The sequence below is a fragment of the Pholcus phalangioides genome, unplaced genomic scaffold, assembly GCF_987345545.1.
Source record: "Pholcus phalangioides strain wild (caught in Gottingen) unplaced genomic scaffold, Ppha-v1.0 ptg000003l_1, whole genome shotgun sequence".
Lineage (NCBI taxonomy): Eukaryota > Metazoa > Arthropoda > Arachnida > Araneae > Pholcidae > Pholcus > Pholcus phalangioides.
In genome coordinates this window covers 40,047,962-40,062,227 of record NW_028301596.1, presented here as the reverse complement: position 1 = coordinate 40,062,227, position 14,266 = coordinate 40,047,962, and the positions used below count along the sequence as shown (strand labels likewise).

Here is a 14,266-nt window from a genome sequence, read left to right as displayed (position 1 = left end):
GTTTGTATCGGGGTGTGTACTATCATATCTTATAAAGTTTTTACCCCATCTTTTCTGAATCACCCTGTATAATATTGCTCTTGGGACATGCGAACCAAGCTGCCGCACGGGGTATCACTCTGGAAAGGGTGCTAAATCCGAGTTGAAAAGGCAAAAAAAAAGCTTTGTCGACCAAAAAAACATGCTCGGGAGAGACGCAAGAACTGTTGCTCCCTCACTGGTAGAGATTTCTTCTCAAGCCGCCCCTCTGGGGAGGTGGATCAGAAAACCACTTTGACGGAGGCCCCTCGATGCTCTTTAGATGGGCTTTATACATATTATGTCCCCAGGTTGGGAACCACCCCCTCGAGGAAAATAAAATAAATGTGCTGTTTAGAGGTCCCACACTTATTATGTCAATGGAAGCTTTCACATTTTAAAACCCAATCTTTATCCCCAAGACAAAAAAATGAAAACGAGCCAATTTTATTACACATACCCGAAACTATCAAACAAAAAAAATCAATAAGTTATTTATGATCATTTCAAAACTACGTATTTTTGGCTGGATTCATAGCTCTCCTGGGCCAAATATAGCCCTCAGGGCTCACTATTTATCGATTTCTCATGCATATTACGAAATCATACGAAAAAGAACGTGATATGCGTACCAACAAATCCAGCAGGCAATGAGGCTACCCCAGTTCAGGCAAGATAAAAATATGAAGAGAAGCACTATAGTAACGAAAAGGCGGTTGTGATCCCTCTCCATATCTAAATTTAAAAAAAGGAAAATTAACTCATAAATAAATACACAAATTCATTCATAACAAACGCGTGAAATTGATCGAAACATACTATTATGTACAGCTATGCAAAAAGATTGCACAGCGAAAACTTGCAGATGATCCACGTAGTACGAGCAAAATGCAAAATAATTCCTAAGAATTGCAAAATTTACAACATCCACATGCAATACTAAAAAAAATAAAGGTTCAACTGTAAAATTATTTTACAGGCTACATACAGGGCAGTTAAAAAAAATTGTTCTAAAAAGGTTCAAAGCATCGTGAGTTTCTCTCATGCGAAAATAAATAAGTCCATGCTGAATTCAATGGCTGACATGCTTGTTATTATTATTATTTGCTTTTGACTGTGATACAACGTACCCCTCGTTGAACTGCATTGTCATGGTATTAACCCTCTAGAACTGTAATCTAGAAATGAACATGAAACACTATATATACACAAATCAATCAATAAACAAAATTGAAATCTATATCCTATCTCTCTGTGGTTGCCAGATTTCAAAAAGCAGTACATGGGACACATATTTCTAGGGCAGTTAATAATTTAAAACGCGGATGGCAGCACCATTTGATATATGCATTTTTCGGAATAATTTGTAAAATCCACTTTCCTCTGTCTTCAACAGGTGTATCGGTAAAAGAAAACCAAGCATCTACTAACATTCCAGCAAAAAAAAATCACTTGTTAAATAATTTTGATACTTTTGAATAATTTTGTATTTTTTCTAAAATTGAAATATATACTGCCAGCGTGTATTTACGTGAACTGAAATATAGAAGTTTATGATCTCAAAGCTGCTGTTAATATGATTCAAAATTTATTCTTTTTCCGTGGAAAATTCAAATACAAAGCAAACGAACGTCCAGGAAACGGTGGTTTGGTTCTCACCGAGGCATTTCTCTGAAATACGGAACAATCTAGTACGGGGGTGGCCAACCCGCGGCACGCCGTGGTATCAGAAGTAGCGCCCTAACGATTTTCAAAAATTAGAGAAATTGTATTCCATTTTGCAATCAAAAATAGAAATTCTCTCCTACTTTCAAACGACCCTCCTTCTCTTTTGAACGACGGTCTTTTAGGCCGCCAAACCTATATTTGTTGTGACAGGCACTCTTAAAATAATAACTAGAGCCCGGATTAAATGCATAAAATTAAAGCATTTTCAGTATAAGTGCATATTTTTGAAGGTTTATTTAAGCTAAACCAATTTTTTTTTTATAATTTTTCAAATGAATGTTGTTCATAATATTTTCATAACATCGGTTTTTTTCCCCACACAGGTTAAATTATACAAATACAAATACAGCGCCACAACAGGCAAACTGCCCAACGAGGTGGCTGACTTAAGAACATCATGGATCCCCGAACCATTTTTTGGAGGCCCTACCTACGACTGCTACTCCACACATGCACCCCGCCCCCCCCTCGCGGAACCCCCGACGAATCGGTACATGCGGGAATGCACGTGTAGTGAAACCTGACGTGAAGTTTTTTTTTTGTTTCTCTGTAATGCTTGTTATGTGTAGTGCTGCCATCTGCCACCAGTTTTTCTAATTAATACGTAATTATAAAGTATTTTACGAATATTAGTCATTTTATTGTAAGGCTATTTCTAGAGATATGTCAAAGTGTTAAAATGTTTTTACATAGTGTCGAAATTATTTTTACAAATAGTGTGGAAATTATTTTGTTACTGGTATTTTCGTTGTTGAGCAGCTTACAACAAACTAGAAACTGAAAAATGCCTGAATAAAAAATATGTAGAAGTTATTTGCATATGCGGTATATATATATATATATGAGGGGATATTTTTCTGTGTGTGGTAAATGAAATGTATATGCACGAAGAAATAGAAAAGATGCATTTTAAAAACACATCTGTTTATTTTTTGCATGGTAATTTTTTTAATACATATTTTCTCATTTTTTGTACATATTTCGGAATTTTTTACTTTTCAAGATTTTTAGTGTATATTCTAGGGTGTTTAATCCATATTTTGGGATTTTCTGTGTGCATATTTTGGCATTTTAAGTGCTTAAGTGCACATTTTGGCAGCTTAAGTGCACATTTTGGCAGCTTAAGTGCACATTTTGGCAGCTTAAGTGCACATTTTGGCATTTTAAGTGCTTAAGTGCACATTTTGGCATTTTAAGTGCTTAAGTGCACATTTTGGCATTTTAAGTGCTTAAGTGCACATTTTGGTATTTTAAGTACAGTATTTGTATTTTATGTGCATATTTTTGCATTTTTAAGTGCATATTTTTGCATTTTTAAGTGCATACTTTTACATTTTTAAGTGCATACTTTTACATTTTTAAGTGCATACTTTTACATTTTTAAGTGCATACTTTTACATTTTTAAGTGCATACTTTTACATTTTTAAGTGCATATTTGCATATTTTTAGAGCATATTTTGCCACTTTATTAGTACGTATAATCCGGAATCTAATGATAACTATGTGAAGACTTTCAATAATGTTTCGGTTCGGTTTTTCATCTTTGGGCATAGTTGCTGAACGTCCCCATGTGTACGAGATTCAGGATCGTTCACATTTGGCACATGCATCGTATAGCACAATTAAATTGTATGTTCATGAGTTCATGAGGGCAAGGAAGTTAAACCCTTTTACGTAGTTTATTGAGGGGACGGGACAAGCACCTTGAATTTCGGTGTCTATGCCCAACACGGTGTAGGCAAGATGAACGTCTACCGATATACGTACATACACAATCTGCGTTGCGATAATCGAATTTATGACTCAAAAACAATTTAGAACTCGAATGAGTGGCAAACCAAACATTTCTACAAAAATAAAAGGACAGCCGAATAATATTTTGCAGGGACGGGAGAGTAAGCTCGTGCCCCGTAAAAACGGATTGTATGGTCTGCATATTGAAATTCATAGAGTGACACGGTCATTGAAAATAATCTTGGCACGGATTAGAAAGAGGCTGGCCACCCCTGATATAGATCATACATGACTTCTGGCAACCATATACTTCTCACTAAATAAAACTTTCATAATTTCGAATGAAAAATAATTTTTGGGAAGGCAAATGTACACCATTTGTGTTCGATATTAACAAATTGGTCGAAATTATTCTCTGTATCGTAAAAACATTGAATAATAATCTTGAAACTTACTTTTGACTCCACCTAATGATGCTCGGACGTCCTTGTAGTCACATCTTAGGCCTACAAATCCATCCGCGCAGCTGCAAAACACGTGGAAGTTTAAGTAATACCGTTTGAGAGAGAAATTGAAAGAAAACAGTACAGTATTATATTCAGTATGAAAAATTCAGTACATTCAATTCTAGACTATTCCTAATCAATTTCTCATGTGTTTATTTGAGATAATGAAATCCCAACAATATTAAAAACATTCATAAACGTTAATTCAATATATGTACTGTAATTATGTATACTCTTTATCATGTTACTTAATCATTTTTTTTTAAATAGCAAAAATTTGTAAAAAAAATTAATTATTATTCAATGTGTGACTATAAATTCATTCCGTAAAATGTTTTTGAGCACTCGACAATTTTCAATGATCGTTGGAATTTTTGTTTTTTAATGCATAATTTTTTTTCCTTGAATATACAGGGTGTTTCGAAAAGAATCATCCGATTTAAAAAAATCATAACTATTCAGTTTTTAATTCGTTTTGATCGAATAATGTATAGGTAGAAAAAGAGAAATCTCAAGTTTCACGCAGTTGCCGACAGGTAGCGCTAACGCTCTCCCTTCGACCGCCACTTCAGTGTTTGTCAAGATGGCGACTGCACAACATAAATCGCTTTGTGTTCTAAGCCTTTCGAGAAGTGTGAGTCTGTAAAAAATGTTCATCGTGCTTTTCGGCGACAATACCCTGGTATCGAACTTCCTATCACTCACAGCATTAGGCGATGGTACAAACAATTCCGAGATACGGGTTTTCTGTTTAAAGGGAAATCCCCTGGCCCATCAGACGAAAATGTGGAGCGCATCCGACAGAGTTCCGCACGTAGTCCACAGAAATCCACTCTCAGTGGATGCAAGCATGCTCGCAAAAGCTTGGGACGAATTTGGCTACCGTATAGACATATGCTGTGCATCCCAAGGTGGACATATTGAGCACCTTTAATTTGGTTTTTAAAAAAACTATGATTAGCCATGTAATATAAAATTAATCTTAATATTTTTCGTAATATGCGAATTTCAAATCGGGTGATTCTTTTTGAAACACCCCGTATATATTTTAAAATATTTAATTTATTTGGCGAAATTCACATGTTAACTCGTGTCTGAAATTCAGTTGTTTTTTTGTAGTTTTTCTGGAAAATTTTTTAGATAATCATATATATATTTTATATATTATTCTGAATATTCATATTCCAGAAGACCCAGTATTTCTGAAGAAAATATTAGGAAAATATGCCTATATAATTCTAATTATAAATTTTCATATGTCTGATTTCTCATATCAAATTCATTACGCTATATTCGAATAACTAAATTTGAGGAGTAGATTTCCACACATTGTTTTATACGTCTGTTCCAAATATAAAAAAAAGGAATACCCTCCGACTCGAATTATCTGTTTTGATACTAAAAATTTAAGAGAAATTTGAATATTAGTTTAAAAAAGTTCTACTCACTGGCAGACATATTCCCTGACATCTCTGTAAAATATACAAGTTCCACCATTGAGGCAGAAATCGGAATTCGGACAAGCGGCCGTTGGCCACAGGCTAGAAACTGCAACGACAAAATGCAATCAACAATCAGGAATGCTAATCCTTCAATAAATTTGCAAGAAAAAGTTCAATAATAAAAAATTACAAAATCAAAATTTTCATCAAACAATTTCTAAAAAATAAAATATTTTTCTTTGCTGAAATTTTTGTACATTTTTGAATTTTTCTGAATTTTTCAAATGCGTGCTTTATAATTCCAACCAAATTTTCAATTATGTTTAACAATCAGAATGCTCCCTACATCTACAAATGATGAGTGTTGTTGCAAGGGCCGTCTTAAGAGCATCATGGGTCCCCGGGCCAAGTTCTGAGGCCATACCTGGTAAATTCTAGAAAAGTTTTACCAGATCTCATTTTTGTGAGTCCCCTTTTTTCTTGAGGGGCTCCCGTAGCGGTGCCCGGCTGGGCCCATGCGTTAAAACGTTAGGTGTGTGTGTGTGTGTGTGTGAGTGTGATTTCTCTATTTTCTAATAAATACTTGCTTGCACTATTGGGCGTCCACTGTTGAGCAATGACAGAATTCCTTCCTGCCACCAATCACTATTTTGTCGGTGATTAGTGGGTTTGAACCCAGAAGTCTGTTTGTATTACACCTTTTTTTCGATTATATTACACAGTGAAACCTGTACGAAACGGAATATTCTCGAGAGACTGAACTAACATCCCATTTTGGACAGGTTTCCGTTTTACAAAAGTGCACGCAAAAGCATTAATCAAAATAAGGGAATATTTCATGATTCCGTCGAAGACAGTTTTCCCTCAGTGTCCGTCATTAGATAGGTTTCACTGTATTTGCAAACTTATGTGTCTGAGTGCCATCTATCTTTCACAAAAGACAACTGAGGAAAAAAAGGGGAGTTAATACCGTTTTAAGGGAAGCATTTCTCCTAATATTCCCGCAGCCCGAGGGTTAATGCTCGTAAAAGATGAAAATTGCCTACTGACGATATAAAATTCCATGTCTGGAGAGATCTGGTCCTAGGAAGGAGGCGGCACTACGAAGATGCAAGAACCCTAGATAATATGGCCTCTAATTATTTATTTTTCATTATCTTCACCAGAGTACTCGGGGGATTAAGAGAAATTGAAAGAAATTCGAGATGTTTTTACCTGTAGAAGTAGTGGTAGGAGATTTGATTCTGGGTTTTTTGGTCGATTTCCTCGTTACAATGACGGTGGTTTTGGCGACTGCGGGGAACTTCTGTACAACATTTACAGCTCGGCACTCGTACAAGCCACTATCTTGTAGCCGGCTTTGGCGGATTATTAACCTGGAGGTCCTCCTGTAATCAACAAAAAATACATCGAGATGAAACAATGCAGCAGGGCTCGACTAATCGCCAAAAATTCACATGCCAGAACGGGCATGTACCTTAAAATTACAGATGCCCTTATTAGTATTTTACGAAAAATATTATACGATATCCCTCTCCGCTATAACTTCCGATCTTCGCACCAACCAGTCGTCGAAACTTACGAAATATTATAAGTGCTACTACCAAAGCCTGAGGTGGCAATGTCCGAAATTTGGGCTTTCCCCGTGCTTTATCCGGCCTCTATACAGAGTGATTCATAACAGATGGGATAACTTTATATGGTTAAATAGATAGTGAGGTGATAGTACACGCCAATACAATAAATTTTCATCAAAGAATGCATGGTCTAACATCAAACGCAAACGCATTATCGCGTTTCGGAACTTCCGCTCCGCAAACGTTAAAACGGCATTCCTGTTGAAATTTATCGGGAGAAAAAGAACACCATGCATGCAAATGTGACCTGGAGAAGAAGAAACGTATGCAAATCTGCATGACAGTGAATAAAAGGCGCGGACGCCAGCCTTGTGAAGCTATTCCAGCGTGCAACCGTTCTAACAGTTGTAATGTACGGGATAATGGCACACTTTAGTAATTATGAAAAAGTGGACATGCATTTCATTTACGGAGTTGCAAACTGAAATACCATAGAGGCAGCACGAATTTACGATGAGCATTTTCCCCACACGCGGTTGCCCAATCCGACAACATTTGCGTGCTTGCATCGGCAGCTGTGCGAAACAGGATTCTTTCTTGCTTCCCGTCTGATGCACTGAGACGCAGATTTGCTTACGGTTTCTTCTTTATCCCCAAGTTACATTTGCATGCATGGTGCTCTTTTTCTCCCGATAAATTTCAACAAGAATGTCGTTTTAACGTTTGCGGAGCGACCGTTTAAAAACGTGCTAGCGCGTTTGCGTTTCATGTTAGACCATGCATTCTTTAATAACAATTGTTTGTATTGGTGTGTACTATCACCTCTTTTTGACTGTATTATATGTGTGGGAAAAATATTTTTTCCCCTCTCACTCCCAGGATAAGTTTAGAACCTTCTTTTACTCATTTTTTGGCACCAGAGATTTAACGTCTATGTCAACGTACGCTGAACATGAAAGTCATTTGTGACCCTAGAATCCATTATGGATTTTCACGCGTACCATCAACTCTCATTTTGGCGGTGGAGAAACACCAAGAATTTACAAAAATTTATTCAAAAACGTAAATAGTATTGAAAATTCTGGAAATTCTAGAAAAAGTATCTAACTTGTTAATTACCTTCTCGTTCGGACCTTGATCCTTCCGCCGTTGGCGATGGGTTGGCCGTTCTTGTACCATTCGACCCATGGAATGGGATTTCCTGAGAGATGGCATTGGAGCCTGAGTTTTCGACGTTCGGCGATCTTAACATTCTTGCTGAGGCCTTCGACGCGAGGGGGTTTGGCTACAAATAGAAACAGGCAAGAACAGTCATTTACGAGACCGAAAAGAAATTAGAAGCCAACCAAAAAAAAAAAAAGGAAATTCACATAAATACATGTATGTAATTCATTTTTTTTTGCAATGTATACATTTTCATGAGAAGAAAGCACTTGAAATATTCCAGCATGATGCAGGTTCCAAAAAGAAAAAGTTCCATACTAGATGGAATTTTCCTCCCATTCTTAATGATAGGTTCAATGAATAAACAATGAGTTGATTATTCCACACCTGGGTAAAAAAAAACAAACATAGACCTCGAAGTCTTACTTAAGGGGCACCAAATATGTTTGCGAAGCATCTCAAGTATTCAGCAGTTCTTTCAAAGGTTGCCATGTTGGAGGATCAGACTCGTTCACAAAGAAGCTGGATTAGCCATGATGCGGCTCTCGAACATTACGTGAATCTTTATAATTGTTCGATTCAGGCGGTGTACCGAGTCCTCAGTCTTAAAGAGAATTCTGTCCTCAAGTCCTTTTTGCAGCTCTTAGCTGAGAAGGAAAAGGAATTTTAATTGAATTTATAAACTAAGGTCCCCCTATCTTTGGATCAATCGCTCATTAATTTCGTTCTCATGGCAGAAGTCTTCAACCATCTTTGAGTCGTGAGCCCTGTTACGGCATTATCATTAAAAGAAATGCATCCAATATGATGTGATTCCGGCATTTCCTCAAACTAAAACACCAGCATTATATGACTTTCTAAATAGGATAATTCAATTGTGATGGTAATAAAGTCCTCACGGCATCTCTTGTATGTCTCATTGAGGACTGCGGTACTCGCAGGTTGCAAGTAGAAGACCCCTGGCATATGAGAGGAATTATAGTATCAAGTACGCAACAAAAAGTGTCCAGGAACCTGTGCTTATGCTCATTTGACTTCGAAGAGGGTAAAGCAGAAGTAAGTCCTACAACGTTTATTTCGCACCGTCATTCATCCCATATACACTGGGGCAATCGGCGCAATGTCCTTGGTCCCCTAATAAGCTACTCGGATATGGAAGGATACACAATCGAAGTCCCCGATGTTAATCGGGGTCACAGGCTCCTGTAGTACACGGTACGATCCCAGCATTGACTAAAGCAAGCCTACTGGATATGGAAGGATAAACAACCGGAGCCCGGAGGTATATTGGGGTCAGAAGTTCTTTGTACGATCCTGACTGACTATTTACCACTTTACCACACACCAACTCTTGTCCTATCGCTGTAAAGCAATTTTGTACTGATCGAGTTTGATTGGAATGAAGGCGACCACCGAGAGGTGGGGGTAGGGGAAAACAACTTGCTATCTATTTCTTCCTCCCGGGATCGAACCTGCGGCCCTGACGACAATCTTCATGGTGGTAGACAAGTATCTTACTGCTGTGTCATTCGGGCGCCCTGACTGGCAGTGACGTCGCAGCCGGGATGTTGCGGGTGCTCTAGCACCCACGATAATCTATGTCGTGGGCCCAAGCACCCCAGAATCAATTAAGAAATCAAAATTCCATATATTAAACTAAAGACGAGCGTTCACAGGTTCGAAACACTGCCGACGTCCCTGTGCCTTAACATTGACTAAATCAAGTCCACCTATATTTATCATTGACCAGTTATCTTTCTAGCCCTGCTGAAAAACTCGGGCCAACGGCAAGTGGGGCGGCCACTCCTCTTTGTTTTGCTATCTCCGATGCGTCACATTGCAATTAGCATAGCGATGTCCGATTTGACGGACATGTGCATTGGTAGTGTTCGAGCAAGTGAGCTACCGGACGGAATCAATTTCAAGATGCAAAAAAAACGATAATTCTAATGTAACACGCTAGATACATAACAATCGACCAACTTTTGTTGTCATATAGATCTAACAGAACTTCGATTCGGGTTACGACTCCCCGTGCCGCGGTGCTCCAATTACCTTTCGGGAATCCGAAGAACTTGAATACGTTGAAACATCCATCATCAAGATGACATACCATTGTTCATTTTGATTTTGAGACCCAAGCATTACCAGAAGTAAGTTAGGTGTGATTGAATTTCACTCTCATCAAGATCTGGAACAAAAAGATCTCTTGTCATCGCCGAATGGCGCCAAAAACCAAAAAAAAAAAAAAAAAAATTAAGAACTAAGATAAGAGAGCTCTTTTCCGGCGTGACGGAGCCCCCATTATGTGCCGTACAAAAGGGTGCCAAGCACTGGACTTGGTCCAAAGTCTGCCCTTGAGTCTAACAACCTCTCTCTCTCTTCCATTCCCGATCCTATAGGTATGTATGGTATAAGTTCAAATTCAAGTTTTGGCAATTGTACAGGAAATCCTTCTAAACCCTTGTTTGCGATCGTACTTATTACTTTAGTTTTATCTTTTGCAATGGTACAGCAACCTTAAGGGCTTTCACATTTTAGTCACGTCTTGTTTTTTTGTTCTTCTTTTTCTTCTCACCGTTGTCTTACGGAGTTGGAAACAATGCTTCTGATAGAGGGTGGGGGGTTTCCGGACGATGTCGCCACCAACACTCTTATGAAATCGGCTCTGAACGTCTTAGGATTAGGCCTCATTATCCGGAGAAGATTTTATTGGCAACGTTCCTCGTAATTACGAGTCTAATATAAATTAATGTTTCTCCCTCCCGTCTCTTGGAGTCAAACTTCTACGTGACATTGTGACCTTGAAGTCATTATAAGTTTCACGTGTTTATCATCATTGTGTACAGCAAAGAATCACAGCTTCATAAGTTTTTTAGTGAAGGAAAGTCGGAGGTTTTACCATTTTTCTCTCGGAGATATCCTTTACTTTTTCCCCACAACTCAAAGCCTATTTTTCGGTCGTTGAACGTAAACATCATCTGTAGAGACTCCCTTCCAGACCCTGGTGCCACAAATGTGTGGGTTGCTTTTTCTAGCTGTAAAATTTTTTCTTTTAACCTCAGAAAGTTAAGCCCTGGCATAGAATTGAGTGAATTTTGAGTTAAAAATCTGATGAACATGAACTTTGAGGGCTCTCATCAAAGAGCAGCACTCAAGTTCAACTTTCAGAGGGTTTTTAAGAAGGCGTGTAATTTATTACATAAAATTAAATAATAAAATTCTGTAAAAAAATTATAAGTAAAGATGAATGTACCCTGAATCATCTAAGATGAAGTAAATTATTTATTTGCAAAAAGAAAATAAATGAAAAATTGAAAATTTGAAGGAAAATTTCCTTTTTGCCTTCAAAGAGCTCCGCTCTACTACTGTTAACTCCACCACGATCTCCGATTTCTTGTCAAATTTTTCAAAGCATATGTGTAATCTATCGCGTCCTCTTGTATAGGCCTTGGGTCAAGAATATTGCATAAATAAATAAATAAAGTTTTCAATGCATTTTTTGAGCATCAAAAATTCAAAATCATTTTGAAAATTCTAAAAATTGAATGCTGGGTACTGATAGAGATAGATTTCGTAAAGATGAAGTCTATGTCATTATGTAAAAACTATAAATTTTTTTTATGCCTTTATATATTTAGGGAGAGCAATAACGTAAAGCCTACCCCCCCCCCTAATGTCATATTGAATACCTCGTACAAACAATGTCGTACGCAAGGTGGGGGGGGGAGCACAATAAAATCCAAATTGAGCCTACCCCCGGCTGCCTCAGAATGTACTTTAGTATCATAAAAAGACACAACAGCTGAAACATATAAAAAAATTATATCTAGCGCTCGTAAAACTCACGACCATCCTAACCAGACGCGGGGGCCCCGATGTGAAAATAATAGCGGGGCCAGAGCTTCTTAACGGTTTTTTTTGAGGCCCCCCTTTTTTCTACAAATATTTTTGGAATGACTTGAACACTGATTTTATATGTTACTGCCAATGTCCGAAATGTGGCCAATTCACGAAGTGACCGAGAGTTTTGGCCAAAGTCCGATCAGTTCATTTTTATAAAATTAGGTTTGAGGAGTGCAGGCCGCATCAGACAACCCCCAGGGCCAAATTTGGTCCGCGGGCGGGCCAAGGGCCTTTATGCGATTTATCATTATATGGCTTGGAGGGTGGGTCGCAATGATTTTATTAAAGATATAAATTTTGAGTTCATAGCCTTCCTATAGCATTGAAATTAACAGAAATTGATTATAATAACATATAAAAGTATTTTCTTCTGAAATTTCAAATTTACAAAAAAATATATTATTTTTGCATTTAAAAAATAAATTTTTGATCGTTGGAAGGGGGCACGAGCCCCCTATGCCCTCCCCACCCCGTGTGCGTCTCTGATCCCACCAATATGCGTTACGATTCAGAGGTGCAGAGCTGATGACGAAATTTTGCTGACTTTTGCTGACAATGGGGGGGAGAGGGTCAAAAATGGCTAAAAATTTGCTTACGTAATACTTGAACGACCCCTTAGCTTCATGTGACGAGAGGAAAAAAAAATAGAAATTCGTGAGAAAAACTATATGAATAATAATATAAGCATATTGTTAAATCGATGGAAGAAATTATTTTTAAATTAATAGAAGAAATAGATTCAGAGAGAATTGATAGAAGAAACAAATTCACAATTGATAGAAGAAACAAATTCACAATTGATAGAAGAAACAAATTCACAATTGATAGAAGAAACAAATTCACAATTGATAGAAGAAACAAATTCGCAATTGATAGAAGAAACAAATTCACAATTGATAGAAGAAACAAATTCACAATTGATAGAAGAAACAAATTCACAATTGATAGAAGAAACAAATTCACAATTGATAGAAGAAACAAATTCACAATTGATAGAAGAAACAAATTCACAATTGATAGAAGAAACAAATTCACAATTGATAGAAGAAACAAATTCACAATTGATAGAAGAAACAAATTCACAATTGATAGAAGAAATAAATTCATAGAAGAAATCGATTGAAAATTTATAGAAGAAATCGATTGAGAATTGGTAGAAGAAAAAAATTCATGATTGATAGATGAAATAAATTTCAGAATTGATCATAAAAATAGATTCAGAATTGGTAGGAGAAATAGATTGAGAATTTGTTGAAGAAATTGATTCAGAATTTGTTGAAGAATTAGATTCAGAATTGGTAGAAGAAATAAATTCATTATTTCTTCTGTCGGGTGTCGAAGAAATAAAAATAGAAGAAATAAATTCATTATTTCTTCTATCAATAATGAATTTATTTCTTCTACCAATTCTGAATCTATTTCTTCTACCAATTCTGAATCTATTTCTTCTACCAATTCTGAATCTATTTCTTCTACCAATTCTGAATCTATTTCTTCTACCAATTCTGAATCTATTTCTTCTACCAATTCTGAATCTATTTCTTCTACCAATTCTGAATCTATTTCTTCAACAAATTCTGAATTAATTTCTTCAACAAATTCTCAATCTATTTCTCCTACCAATTCTGAATCTATTTTTATGATTGAGAGTTGGTAGAATTGGTAGAAGAAATGGGTTCAGAATTAGCGGAAGAAATTGCTTCAGAATTAGCAGAAGAAATAGATTCGTAATTATTAGATGAAAATAACTTCAGAATTGATCGTAAACTTAGATTCAGAATTTGTACGTAAAAGAAATAGCTTCAAAATCATGAAAATCAGAACACATGGATTCAAAATTGGTAGAACACATGGATTCAAAATTGGTAGAAGAAATAGATTCATAATTGGTAGAAGAAATAGATTCATAATTGGTAGAAGAAATAGATTCATAATTGGTAGAAGAAATAGATTCATAATTGGTAGAAGAAATAGATTCCTAATTGGTAGAAGAAATAGATTCCTAATTGGTAGAAGAAATAAATTCGTAGTTGATAGAAGAAATTTTAACTTCAGAATCCATAGATAGAAACAAATTCATAACTGATAAAGGAACAAATTTGAAATTGATACAAGGCAAAAATTTATAACTGGCGGAAATTAAAATTCAGAATTTAAAAAAAGTTCTTCAATAATTTTAAGCCCCATCTT

General features: G+C 36.5%; 1 protein-coding gene across 2 annotated transcripts in view; it reads right to left on the bottom strand.

The window, feature by feature from the left end:
- Nucleotides 1-14,266, bottom strand: part of LOC149088538 (protein vein-like) — an 85,941-nt gene that overhangs the window by 5,728 nt on the left and 65,947 nt on the right. The window contains exons 2-7 of one of the 2 annotated variants that reach the window (XR_016194676.1): nt 8,126-8,291; nt 6,645-6,817; nt 5,436-5,535; nt 3,937-4,007; nt 1,149-1,196; nt 651-753 (exon numbers count right to left, since the gene is read on the bottom strand). Coding sequence is in view for 1 of the 2 variants with exons in the window: in XM_089248063.1 (XP_089104189.1) it covers nt 651-753; nt 3,937-4,007; nt 5,436-5,535; nt 6,645-6,817; nt 8,126-8,291 (613 nt within the window). In the remaining variant the exon portion in view is untranslated. The remainder of the gene's footprint in view (nt 1-650; nt 754-1,148; nt 1,197-3,936; nt 4,008-5,435; nt 5,536-6,644; nt 6,818-8,125; nt 8,292-14,266) is intronic. The other variant, XM_089248063.1, reaches the window with a different exon arrangement.